Source organism: Microtus ochrogaster, unplaced genomic scaffold (assembly GCF_000317375.1).
Source record: "Microtus ochrogaster isolate Prairie Vole_2 unplaced genomic scaffold, MicOch1.0 UNK33, whole genome shotgun sequence".
Classification (NCBI taxonomy): Eukaryota; Metazoa; Chordata; class Mammalia; order Rodentia; family Cricetidae; genus Microtus; species Microtus ochrogaster.
In genome coordinates this window covers 2518809-2532891 of record NW_004949131.1, presented here as the reverse complement: position 1 = coordinate 2532891, position 14083 = coordinate 2518809, and the positions used below count along the sequence as shown (strand labels likewise).

Here is a 14083-nt window from a genome sequence, read left to right as displayed (position 1 = left end):
ACTGTCCTGCTTCAATGGCCGTGAAGGCCTGAATGATCATAACTGCATTGCAATGCTGTGAAACCCTTATGTGGCAAATGCACCACAGGCATACCAGAGAGGCAAGCACCATTAAGCTTGCCAGGGCTCCTATTCCCACCCACTCCTTCAGATGATCCATGGAGTGATCCAGGAAGATAGTTCTTCTGCCAGGCTGGTATCCATGCGTGTGGAATCTGTAGTCACCATCGTCCCCGCAACTTTTCCAGTTGTTGTTCGAATTCACCAGACCAATTACCTAAAAGATAACTAGACAATTCTTTAAATTTTTCATATCACACACAGCCCCAGATACTTCCATTCACAGCCAAGCTGAGCCAATTGCCAGAGCCGCGCTGTGCTTGCGGCAGCAGCGAGGGCAGTCAGAACTGGGAGCAGAGGGGCCAGCACAGAGGAGAGGAAGGGGAGGCAATCTTGCTTCCCCTCCCTGGCTTTCCTCTGCCTGCTCCTGTCATTAGGAGTGGCTTTGTCATAACCCCAGGAGCAGTAAGAAACCACTGTTCCTTCAGCAGTCCCCTAAATAACATAACCCAGCTGCCATACCCCCGTGGCTCATTTATTCTTGTCAGCTGAGTGCATGGAAGACACCTTCTCCCTCGTGCACTCTTTGGCTTCCCTAGCAACCCAGCTGATCCTGCTTCTGCTCTGAAGGGGCCCCGCTTAAACCATGTTTTAGGGAATTTGGGCGTTGTCAATCTGTCTGGCTACTTCCTGCTGAGCGGGGATGTTGCATTCTTACAGGTATTTACTACAATCTACTGTCATTTTCCAATCGCGCTCGGACTCAGGTCACAGCGAGTGGAGGGGAGAGGCGGAGGCTCCTCCCCACCGAGCTGGAAGGTGGAGGTGTGGCTGAGCAGCCCACCCGACTCAGTCTGGCTGGTTGCCCCGGGCTGGGACAGAGGTTCAAGCCGACGAGGTCTTTTTAGCCAAAAACCTCTCCAAAGTGCTCCGTAACAGCTCGTTAAGAGCTAGAAAAATCAAGTGTGATGTTGAAGCACCCATTCTAAACTCCTATTCTTCCTTTTATTTTCATTTTAAGCCCCCCACTTTGGTCGTGGCTATACTTTAAACCGTCCACTTTGATCGTGGCTCTGACTTTAAACCGTCCGCTTTGGTCGCGGCCCTATTACCCCCACTGTCCCCTCTTCTACCGGTGAGAGTGGAAAACCCGCTTTTTGTTGAGGATCCCCAATCTTTACCTTGAGGATTATTTGGTGCACCCCCTGACTGCAGCAAGTTCTGGGCTCCACTGAGAGAGGTTTGGAGGTTCCCGTAAGCTTGTCCCCGTACGGGCCACCAACTGTCACGTCTCTACCTCGACCCGCAAGGATGATGTAACCACCAGAGCTCTTCTCACTGCAGTTTTATTCCAGGACCTTTTTAACAATTGTATCTCTCTTCCCCTCTCTCCTCTCATTTCTCCTCTCTCTTTGACCTCTCTCCTTTTTCTCTCTCTTTTTCTTCTCTCTCTGGGCTCTCTCCTTGACCTCTCTTTCTCCTTTTTTCCTCTTTTTTTTCCTCTCTCCCCCTCTCTCTTTGACCTCTCTCCTTGGGCAAACCCTCTCCCAGCCCTTAAGTAGGTATGGGCTGCCAATCCTGAACTGCCAGGTGGGCACTGCCCATAGGCCCACACATATGCAGGCAGTTGATGATCATTGTGTGATCAGGCATAAGTCAGGTCTTAGCCATCTCAGGAGTTGATTATACATCTCCTTCAGGTGTGACACCACGCAGCTCGCTACACATGGTGGCATATACCTTTGGTCCCAGCATCCTCAGGAGGCAGAGTCAGGTAGCTGTTTGAGACAAACTTGGTCTGCATAGTGAGTTCCAAGCCAGCCAAGGCTACCTAGTGAGCCCCTGTATAAGCAAAACAACACAACCGGCGCCCCCAAACACACTGACAGAGAACCTTGCCCACTGTGATTGGATATTAATTCACAGTTATGTGAGAAAGAACCAGATTCAAGGAGGAAAAAAACACATTAAGAACATGGGGGAGCTATTGACTGGGGTCTGTGGCGTGAGGCAGCTGAAAAGAGTCCACGGTACTCCTTTCCTTCTGGGGCACTGGGACAGCCACCCCTCAGGCTTCTGCTGAGTCTTCATGGTGTGCGCAGTTGATCTGAAAGCCCACTTTTCAGCTGTTGCGAGATATCGCTGGGCAACTGAAGTGAACTTCCAGTCTCTGCTGCCTCATTAAAACAAAATATTTTTTAAAAATCCTTTGTAGAGCTCCAAAGCCACAGAGAAACCCTGTCTCGAAAAACCAAAAAAAAAAAAAAAAAAAACCTTTGTAGAACAGTAACAAGCAAGGTATTGGGAGCACAGAGTTCACAAGTACAGTAAATGACGGAGGTCAACACTGAGTTGCTCATTTGATGCCAAGTTGCTTATTTGTGGTCCGTTTTCCAGATTAAAAACAACCTCAGTGGAAAAATATTTAATTATCCAAACCAGAGAGGATCTAAGTCCTTTATGCTTATTAAGTTTATTAAAAGCCTCCCATCTTGTTCTTGTTTTGGTCTGTATTAATTCCAGGGAAGTCCAGGCAAGAGAGGGGCTGCTGGTGACCGTGGAGCAAAGGGCCTGCGAGGAGATCCAGTAAGTGTTGGGGCCTGTGAGATCTGTATGGGCTTGAGGGTTGGGTGGGCTGCGTGGGCTTCGTACCATAATTAGGGGTCCCTTCCATGAAGGGAAGGTGTTCCATTTTAAGGCACCGTGGACATACTCCTGAGCTTACAGCCTTGAAGTCCTACGTGGAGATGTTAAATGTTTCTTTGCCTATGTCCTCTTCTTATTCATTTTTGTCCTTAAGAGCGAGGAAAGAGAGCTTGACAGTGGTGGCGCACGCCTTTAATCCCAGCACTCAGGAGGCAGAGGCAGGCGGATCTCTGAGTTTGAGGCGAGTTCCAGGACAGGCTGTAAACCCTACAGAGAAACCCTGTCTCAAAAAAACAAAACCAAACAAACAAACCAAAACCCAAAACCAAAACAACAACAACAACAACAAAAAAAAAAGAGGAAGGCATTCTAGTCCATCCAGTTATTTTCCTAAACACCTCAAAATACAGTGCATGGGAGAAACAAAGTCCCCTCTTTTTGTCTACTCCCCAAGACTCTGTCTTTGGAGACCAGCAGCCTCACCTCTCAATTCCAGGATTCTATCAGGCGATCCTCAGGATGGTAAGGTTCCTGCTCTTGCGAGGTTCCAACCCAGCAGAGCAGGCATACCCCATACCCACGTGTAAGCACACTGTGTCAGTGGAAGTTGGTGCCATGGGTTTGCCCTCACCGTGCCCACAGTTCAGCGACTCTCCAGAACCTCCATGAACGAGGACTTTCTCAAAAAATGAAAATGTTTCTGGGGCTTTTTGACGAGCCATAACATGCAGCCTTACAGTACCCAACTTTAAAAGTGTGGGCTCAGTCATGGGAAGATGCTTGTGTAGTCATCACCCACATAAAGAAATAAAACACACCCGAATCCCAGAAGTCCCCTTGTGCATGCTCCAGTCGCCCCACACCCTCCCAGAGTCACCACTGTACTAGCTCAGGGTATCAGTCTGCACTGTCCTTGAGCTTAGCATGACTGGGATCATTGTGTGTGCACTCTTCTGCATCTGGCTGCTTTAGCTCTGCTCTACGACCATGAGATGCGTTCACATTGTCTGTAGTAGTGATCACTTGATTCACTACCATGCAGTATTGCATTGAGTGTGTATCAGGTATTTATCCATATTGATAGATATATGGATCATTTATACTAATATAGTACTGATGTGAAGATTCTTCGGCATGTCCTTTGGTATACACATTATATCAAGTACATAGTTTAGGGACAGAATATCTGGATGGTGACATGTATTATGGATATGAGCATAATCTTTACAGTTCCCACACATTTATCAAAAATCTTGTAGTGAGCTCCTGTCCCACCACATGAGCAAGGTCATTGTACCATGTATTGATTAGAAACCCCATGGTTTATGAAAACCTGCTTTGAAAGATGCTGAAGAAGGGTGTGGACACCTGGGCATCGATGGGACATTTGCCAGATATCCTCTTGGCAATTTGGTGCACTATGTGTCAAAATTGAATGTGAGGCATGCATTGAAAATAACTATTTATGAAGCAGAAGGGCTGGTAGGAGATGGCTGAGTGGGTAAAGGCCCTTGTCATCAAGTCTGAGACCCCAAGTTCAGTCCTGGGACACACTGGTAGATGGAGAGAGCTGACTCCAGGAAATTGTCCCCTGACTGCCACACATACGTTATGGCACACAAGTACCCACAAAGTGTGCAATTCTTTATATGTTATCCTTCAAATTAAGGGCCTCGTGTGCTCAGTGGAATAAAGTTCTAGACTTGAGCAGGGCGTGTTTACATGCCCATTTATTCCCAGCACTGGGAAGGCAGAGGCAGGCAGACTTCAAGGCTATCCTGGTCTACGTAGAGAGTTTCCAGACCAGCCAAGGTTATGCCAGAGGACTTGTCTCAAGATAAATACGTGAATAGATAAATCCCGCCGTGATCTTCCTTCTCCTGATCTTCTCCCCAGAATACCACTATCCAGTTGTTTGATTTAGGCATGTCCATGTTTGGTGGCTTAAGAGACACGTATTTCAGCTTGAGGAGGAAATGAAAATATAGAAAGTGATCCTGTTTGGTAGGGTGGGGGATAAAACAAAATGTGCCTGCACATTTTAATAATAGCAATCATGCCATAAATCCAGAGTCCTCTCTTTCTCCCTATTAGCTTATAAGCTACTTACATCCCCGTCTAAACACTACTTTTTAATAGAGGCTTGCTAAGTGTCTGGAACAGAGCCTCATCCCTGCTGGTGATCACAAATTACTTATTGATTGATTGGAGGTAATCTCGGGCGCAGTCAGCAGAGCAGCCCTGCAGCTGGCCCTCAGCAGGGCTGCATCGTTGCTGTTCCTTCTTGGCTTATTGGAGCATCGATTAACTTGACTGGCTCAATGGATGGTCTCAGCACCAAGCGCAAACAGTTCGACTGTGGTCCCTGCACCCCAAGTTAGAAAACTTTATGGTTTTTGCCTGCTAAGGATGGTGTCTCACAATGGTGCTGTTTCCAGCAAGTTGATGCTGGGATGTTGGGATGAATATTGGGTGTTCTGAGACATTTCCTGAAGCAACACCAACAAACATTTGTCCACCCAGATGACAGATCAAGGAAATGATTGCACCCAAGTCTAACCTAGTGAGCCAGTGAGTTTATTGGAGTTTCTTATGGGAACATGAGAGGGGTTATTTACAGGAGCATGGGTGACTCAGGAGCAGCTGCATCACTGGAAGGCCACCCTAGCAAAAGAGGGAGACTCAACAAAATCCACATCTCTAGGATTCCTTGCCAGCTCCTAGGCAAGCTCCCCCAGTGTGTCTCCCTTCCCTGGCAACTGTTACTGCTTATCCAGTGTGGCAGGCGTATGATCCTCAGCATGGGTCAGAGTATGTGTGTGATTGGGATGAACCCATCACAAGCATTTAACTCTCCCAAGAGAAGAAGGTAAGCCTACCAGTTCTCAAGTGCAGATTTGCTTAGGACTCACGGAAAAGCTGAGATGGGCTGGTTTCAGCCCTACGGTAGGACACAGCCCTGCCCCCTTGCTTCCCTTGGTCATGCCCTCTGTGCCCAGGTCTTGCTTTCTCCCCATGTGTCCACCATGGGTATCCACTCTGAGTCTGCTCCTAGCAAGCCAAGGAGGCAAATCAAATGTTTATAAGCCACTTGTCACTTCCGCCCATTTCTGCTCTCTTTGATGAATCTGCAATTCATTAAAAAAAAATCTGTTCATTTTTTCTTTATTTTCTCCTTTGTAGGGGATTCCTGGACTTGATAATGACATACAAGGACCCAAGGGCTTGAAAGGAGACCGTGGAAGACAAGTAATTATGTGGGCATTTGGTAGTCAGCTTGCTGCATGAGGTTCTGCAGAGGCTGAGAGACTCAAGGCTTTAGTCGTAGAATAGAGAACACCTGGGGAGGAGTTGGGACTAAGAGAATATACTTAGTGCAGAAAAAATACTGTAGGAAGAAAAAAAAACCCTTTCACTCCTGCTTATTTCTTGCTGTGATACATTGAAAACATTGTTTGTCAACTTCTAAATTTGGGATGACTGGCTGCCCTAAGCCACACCCATAAGGCCTTCATGAACACCAACATATAAGCTCCGGCTTAATAGAAAGATTGTTGTTAAAGGTCAAGCAAAGTTGATGGCCTTCCCAGTGTCCAGGGGACACACATGCTAGGAAGACTCGCCCCCTTAGCCTGTGATGGAAAGAGCTGGCATGGGTGGCCCCCTCCCCCAAGGCAAATCTCTAGGGATTGTACTGCAGTCTCGCAGATCACAATTTAATCCCTTATCCTATTATTTAGGATTTAAAAAGCAATGTGGCTAGGCCACATTGAGAAGTCCTAGTAGGGAAGGAGCCCGGTGTGGTAGGAAGGAGTGGATGGCGCTTTTTTCTCGGGCTCTGTCCATGGTTCACTTTGTACACAGGGCTCCACTCTATGGAAACCTTGATTTTTTTCTTCCTTGCAGGATATAGTAAATATTTGTGTGTTCTTGGTTAACAAATTATTCCATACTTTTTCATGGAGTTGGCATAAGAAACTGTGTGGGGGGGTGCTTTTGAGACTTTATTCATGGGAAGATGTTAATCTATTCAGGATAGGCAAAAAAGCAGCCCAAAGGGAGAAATCCCAACTGGGGTCTGGGAAGATGGCTCACTTGGCTAAGTGCTTCATGTGAAAGCATGAGGACCTGAGTTCAAATCCTCAGCACCCACTTAAAAAGGTGGCTGTTGTGGCATACGCCTGTAATCCTAGCTCTGGGCAAGAAGATCCTGTGCACTTTGACCAGATGGTACTGCTGAATCTGTGAACTTCAGCTCCAGTTAGAGACCCTGCCTAAAAATAATAAGGTGGAAAGTAATTGAGAAAGACACTCTGCCAACATCTGGACCTCCACACACACCCGAATATATGTACGCTCCCCCATAAATGCATCATACACACCCACACATGTACAAAAACCCCAACAAGCAGTGCCTCCCAGCCATATTCATGCCATGCTAGGTGACTGAGTGGGGCGGTATGAGTTGTGTCTCAACATGAATTACTGTCAATGAGCAGTTGGAGCCTGAAACCATGGCGTCGGAGTTGTAGGGCTGTTCCCCATGATACGCACAGAGATGTGACTGATGACCAATGGAAGATAGTTTCACACTTCAGGGAAAGATGACCCCGTCCCTGGAATGAGCCCTTCTGGTACATGAGCAGGTGTTAAGTCAGAACCCCATCAGTGATGGGATGTTGTGGCCACATCCTTTTGTTCCTCTGACAGGGTAGAAGAGGCTGGCCAGGCTCTCCCGGGACACCAGGCTCCAGAAGAAGGACGGTAAGAGCTCCTCAAGAAAGAAACTTCTAGACCTGGGGTCCCATAGCTTGAGTTGTGATGACAGTGGCTGACTGTGGGGAGTCAGTGGGATGGTCACTGGGTCAGGGATGCTATCTCAGGATGGGGCTGGCCTAGTAAAGTCCCTGAAGTTTGGATAAGAAAGTGCTGGCTACAGGGGAAATTATGCATAGGGAAAGACTGCCACACAAAGAAAACCAATGAGTGTGGCCAATCGGGGCAAAGTGGCCAATGTTTGGCCTACTTGATGAATAAGCTGATGTTGCCAGTGATGTTACTTGATGTCCAAGCTCCAGTGTCTGCCAAATTTTATGTCTGTTAAGAAAGCTGGGAGGAAAACCCATTCTTCCTTCCTCAGCAGCCATTGATTGACAGCCTGAAGTTCTTCATCTGCTTTGACAGGTCTACTGCTGTTGTCAACATGCAGGACTTGTTTAGACAACAGAATGTTGAGATTTGAAAGGGTGTGACATCCCTGTCATGTCTTGGGGTAAGGGGTGATGGGAGGGTAGGAATTATGTTAAATATAATGTACTCACATGGAATTCTCAAAAATTAAAAAGAATGGAAATAACAAAACAGTTAGCAAAAAAGAAATGAAGAGAGGGATTGGTAACCAAGAGTTAGAGACTAGGTTGTTCGATGGCTTAGGGATTCTGATGCTGAGATAGAACCCCCAAAGCAGCTTGGGGAGGGAGAAGGTGTGTTTCAGCTTGCAATTCTCAGGTCACACTCCATCACCGAGGCAAGTCAGCACAGGTGCTCAAGGCAGGAATTGAAGCAGAAGTCATGGAGGCATGCAGCTTACTGGCTTGCTCCTCTTGGCTCGCTCAGCCTGCTTTCTTATACAACTGAATAGCACCTGTCCAGCGGTAGCGCCACCCACAGTGAGCTGGGCCCTCCTACACCAATCACAAATCAAGACAAAACCCCACAGATGCGCCTGCAGGCCAGTCTTATAGAAGGATTTGCTCAATTAAAATTCCCTCTTCCTGGATTTGTCTAGATTAGTGTCAAGTTGACAAAAGCCAGCCAGCACACTGTGGGGGGTGGGGGGATATTAATTTGCTTTTAGTTTATTTTATTGGTTTTGTTTAAATCCGCGCTTTCAAACGCTCTGTGTATGACTGCTTAGAAAAGTGCACAAAGATTCCAAACAGAAAGCCTTTATCCAATAAGAGATTATTTAATGGAATTCGCTTCTACACCTGCACTAGAGTCTAAATTAGACCAATTTTGTCTCCTTTTGCAGCATTTTCTTTCTCATTCTTTGTTCAGCTATCCAGCCTCCTTTGAATTCCCTCGAAATACATAATGTCTGCAAATTGAGCACAAATGGAACACTGGTTGAGTGGATGGCGCTTATGATGCATTGTGTTTTCTGGGCAGATGCAGTTGATGAAACCAGCTCTTATCCCCCATCAGGAAAGGATTTTTGCCTCTGGAAGCACACCCATGTTCTTCACAAGGCTAGGAAATGAAAGGGCAGAGATTACATTCAGAACATACAGAGTGTGATTGCTAGCAACCCACTTTGCTAATGCTGCTTTCCTTAATGCATATGCAGACGAGGGGGTTCGTCCTTCCCACTTGGCTTTCTGGAAAGGCATCCTTGAAGGCTTCCGTCCCCCTGCAAACTATTTTCATTGCTAAGAATATCACCCAGGAAATCCTGGTGTGAGGGGATGTGTATTTACTCCAGAGGCCACACCAAACTGCACAGCTTCTGAGGAGGAGAGCCACCACTTTGGAGATAGATGTCTCTGTGTCATGCAGTAGTCAAAGCAGGACTTTTGACAACTGACGAACCAAGGGTGCCTCAACTAGTCCTCTTTTGTGCAACTCAGCAAAATCAAAACACACAAACCGTGACCCCGCCTTCAAGCCAGAGACAAGGGCTAACACTGCCCAGCTAGTTCTGCACCTGGACTGTGGGGAGGAAGTCCATCCACAGCCACTCAGCTCTGAAGCCAGGGTCAGGTTTCTCTCAAGGTGACAGTCACCACCCAGAAAGAGCTGATGAACACAGCTCTGCAGATTTTCATTGTTGATCCTGAGAGGAGCAGGGGACAGCCCCATACATCCCAGGGAGCAGAGGAGGCAGAAGGGACGGGGAAACCAGAAGCTGAGGCCAGGACGGCTGCAAAGAGCAAGGAGACAGGAAGCCAGTGGAGATTATGACACAGGCAAACTGCCACCTTTGGAGGCTTCATGTGAGTCTAAGATTTTCCTAAATGCCTAAAGTTAGAGGAAGATGTAAAAGCAAGAATTCCCTTAGCCCCAAAGTCAGTGTCTCCATGACATCTCTCCAGGGGGCTTCAGTCCACAGGGGTCCTAAAGATGGCTAATGTTTGTTGTCAATGAATCAGATGGCTAATGAAAGGGGGATCGCGTCCAGAAGACAAATGAGCCCCTCCCCCATTTGAAGAGGAGTTACTCAAGGGGAAATAGAACTCTGGCAAATAGTTCAAGTCTGAAAGAAATGAAACCCACAGTTTTGTTCTGAATAAAAGCTTAAAGAATTGCCAGGACAGCTGGGGCAGTGGTGGCGCACGCCTTTAATTCCAGTCCTAGGAAGGAAGAGGCAGGTGGATCTCTTTACAAGGCCAACCTGGTCTACAGGGCGAGTTCCAGGACAGCCAGGGCTCTACAGAGAAACAATGTCTCAAAAAACAAAAGACAAAAGCAAACAACAACAAAAAAGAATTGCTAGGACAATAGAGCATGAAAGATGTCCACTGGAAGAGCTTGGGGAACAAAGGAATAGCAAGAAGTGGCAATTCTACTGCATAGCAGAAATGTTGTCATCAGGCTCCGAGCTCTTATTTTCACTTTTCCAGTTAAAGTAGATGTAATACTTAACATTTTTTAGATTTATTTTATTGTTCTTGTTGGTTCTTTTATTTTTTATGTATACAGTGTCTGTCTGTATGTTTGTGCGCCATTTCATGCAGTGCCTGTGGAGGGCAGCAGAGAGCCGCTAGGAGAGATAGAGATGGTCATGAGCCGCCATGTGGGTGCTGGGGACTGCACCTGAGTCCTCTGGGAGAGCAGCCAGTGCTGACCCAACTCTCCAGCCCATACTGAAATTTTAAAATGGCATAATCACATGGTCCCCTTTTCAATAAAAGTGCCACTGTTGAAGAATTCTGTCAGGAAAATCAGGAATCATGGCTATCAAAAGCTAATGATTATTTCTCTTTTCTAGGCATTTTAAAAATGTTAAATGTTTTGCCTGTAGGAATGTATGTGTACCTTGGCCTGCTGCCCTCAGCAGTGAGAAGAGCGGGTCAGATCAGATCCCCTGGAACTGGAGTTATAGAGGGTGGGGAGCTACCATGTGGCCGCTGGGAACCGAATCTGGGTCTCTGTGTGAGCAGCCAATGCTCTAACCTCTGAGTCCTCTCTCTGACCCCTGCTGCATGGGGGATTTGGAGTGATTTTAACATTTTTGTTTGATCAGCATTCATAAGGGTTTATTATTTTTATAATTGCAATGAAGTTATTCTTTTAAAAAAAACTGTTGTCTATAAGACAATAAAAATATAGGTAGATACTGGGCTGAGGGTGAAACTCAGTGGCCAAGTGCCTGTCTAATATGACCAAAGCTCGCAGTTCCATCGCTAGTGCTTCATATACCCACAAAATATGCATCTAGATGAGGATGGAGAACATTGAGGAACCCTTAGTACAATAAATTCTGATGTATTGGCAGGTGATTGGCCATTAGTGGCAGGGGCGGGGTTTGACAAGTAAGTGATGGGCTAGTGGCCAGTAGTAGGGAACATGGCAAGTGATTGGAGGATAGCCAGCAGTGGAGGGTGGGGCAGTGATTGAAGGGTGGCCAGAAGCGGGAAATGTGGCATGTAAGTGATTGGAGGGTACCCAGTAATGGAGGTGGGGGTGGCGTGCAGGGAAATGGAGGCCAGCTGTTCCAAGGCCATCTTTCTTCACTTGGCAAACACTGAACACCAACACTGAACCGGCAACTTGCTGAGTACTTGAGTTCTCTACAGGAAATCAGAACCAGGGGGTAAACCATAGCACGCTGGCATTTGTTTGAAGCATTGCTTGTGGTGAAGAGCTACATTATGCATGGGAAGGTGTAAATTTCTCCCTTGACCTCTGTTCCCTGGGTGCCAGCAGCACACCCAACAAGAAATGTTCCCCAGACTTTGCTAACTGCTTCCTGGAAAGAAAGAGGAGGAGAGAAACCCCTCTTCTACTTGAAGGCCACTGATGGGAAAGGAGACAGGCCTGTCGGATGAACAAGATGATATCAGAGGGAGGCCAAGATACTAGCCTGGTCCTAGGGCAGGGGAAGCAGGGAGGGAGGACCACGGCCAGGAAGCACAGCCCTGGGCACTGGTGGGAAATGGGAGGGGTGGCTGTGTCTGAACCAGACTGCTGAGAATAAGAACAGATCCTCTGCCAGGGGTAATGAGAAGCAACTGTGGCCTCCGCCAAAGCAGCCTTTCATTCCAGTTTGGACCAGATTGCTTTGGTTGTGCTTTCTCCATTCATCCTCCTGGGAACCTCTTTATAGGCCTCCCAGAGTGCTCCAGGGCAGCATCATTGGGGATGAGCCTGCCAGTAAGATTCAGAATTCGTGGGGTATCTGCCATTAATATGTTGCTTGCTTCTTTGTCCAGACTTTGTCCAGAATCAGTCATGCCTATACAGAAAACGGGGTCCTCATAGGTACCCAGAAAGCCAGGCCAGGGGGACCATAGAACTGGGGACTCTGTCTTGCATCATTTTCTTCTCTGCTGCCCCAAGGGGACTTTCCTCTCTTGATGTGCCCACTCACATTTGCTGTGAAATAGAGTCAGGATGTCTGGGTTGTGGCTGGAACCCAGGCTGTCTTTGAGTGCACCCTTCTGATGGTCTGTGATTTTCTTTCCTACGCAAAGCACTTGAAAATGTAAGGGAAAAGCTGCAAGATCATTTTTCTCAATTCCTTGTCTGCTTTCTGTGTCTCCTGTTTGCCAAGGTCCCTCTCCCATGATTTTGTAGCTTAAATCAGCAACCATGCTAGGTGGCCACTTCCTGGTTTGTTCCCTTCTCTTTTATGGCTGTTAGATTAAAGTCTGTCTCCTCCATTAGGCCTAACCCCCCATGACCAGGGACAGGGGTCAGTTTTTACTTAGGAGGGGCAGGGACACCAGAGAGACATTTGTAGTATAGTGATTTATGTCACTGAGCCCTTTCAAAAATGAGGTCCTAAAGTCACAGGGGAGCAGAGCTGAAGAGATGGCTTAGGTGGCAATGTGCTTGCAGGGAAGCCTGAGAACTGAGACAGAGTCTGCGTAACATAACCAGGTATGGGGGTGTGCCCCATAATCCTGGCACTGAGAAGCCAGGCTAACAGACTCCTGATACTGGTTGGCTGGCCAGCCCAGCCTAATCAGTGAGCTCCAGGCCAACGGAAAGACCCTATCTCAAAACACAAGGTAAATGACAGCTAAGGAATGCCACGGAAGGCTGGCCTCTGGCCTCCATGTCCATACTCACACATGTGCATCTACATACACAAGCAAATGAGCACACACAAAAGGCCAACAACTTGCTACACAGGCGCAAATGTTCATGTGTCACGCACTGGCAGGAGAGGAACATTCTTCACGTGGAGGGCTGCTCTTAAAACCGATTGGTAACTTTTGCATTCTTCTCGGCTCCTCCGCTGCAGACAGCTATGTTCCCATAAAACCTGCTCCAACCATAGATGATAACTATGCCACACTGAGTAGTAGGGGACAAACCTCGGTCAGACCCCTAGCACGGCAGTCTGCCTCTCAACTTGTCTTTGGGTCTATATCTACCACCCCTCCTGTTTTCCGCCTTGAAGTCATTACCCAGGCTGTGTACAAATCCCCTGAAACCAATCTCAGAGACATCTCTTCCTCTAGGGAGATTTTCCCCATGTGAGCAACTGGATGTGATCTCTGTCTTTGAAACTGTCTTCCCACCCTTAGGCATAAACTGTGCTCTGCCTTGTAAATGCTGTTAGTGTCTGCCCCTCCTCCCCCAACACTCAGAGTGAGGGTTTCCTGCGGTCAGAGATTCGGGGCTTGTGTGTGTGCATTGGGGGGCGGAGGCCCAAGCTTGCACGCATGCTCATTCTCTCTTGTGTCCCATCAATTGTCCTTCAAAGGGTGGCAGATATCTTCAGAATAAAGTGATCTACTGCTGGATATGTCTCTGAATGACATGGAATCGAATTGAATGGGGGCAATTCATTGTGCTAGAGGGAACAGGGTTTTTTTTAAACTTTAAAAACTTATATATGTGTGTGTGTGTGTGTGTGCGTGTGTGCGTGCCAGCATATGTGTGTGCAACCACATGTGTGCAGTTGCTCATCAATGCCAGAGGAGGACTTTTGACCCCCTGGAACTGCCTGCTGTGGGTGCTGGGAACTTAACCAGGGTCCTACAAGAGCAGCCAGTGCTCTTGAACCCTAGGCCTTCGTTCCAGCCCTTTAAAAAACGACTTCTCTTTCTTCTCTAGCAGAGAATTGGGGCCTTGAAGATGACTCATTCTTGTCCTAGAGAAATGCGACAGGTCCCTATGCACACACCTCTGCCCCTTAGATGAC

At 47.4% G+C, this 14083-nt stretch overlaps 1 protein-coding gene across 1 annotated transcript in view; it reads left to right on the top strand.

Annotated features, from left to right (window-relative positions):
* Nucleotides 1–14083, top strand: part of LOC101995212 (collagen alpha-6(VI) chain) — a 102721-nt gene that overhangs the window by 34056 nt on the left and 54582 nt on the right. The window contains exons 18-20 of the mRNA XM_005368499.2: nucleotides 2584–2646; nucleotides 5890–5955; nucleotides 7417–7470. Of these exons, the coding sequence (XP_005368556.1) occupies nucleotides 2584–2646; nucleotides 5890–5955; nucleotides 7417–7470 (183 nt within the window). The remainder of the gene's footprint in view (nucleotides 1–2583; nucleotides 2647–5889; nucleotides 5956–7416; nucleotides 7471–14083) is intronic.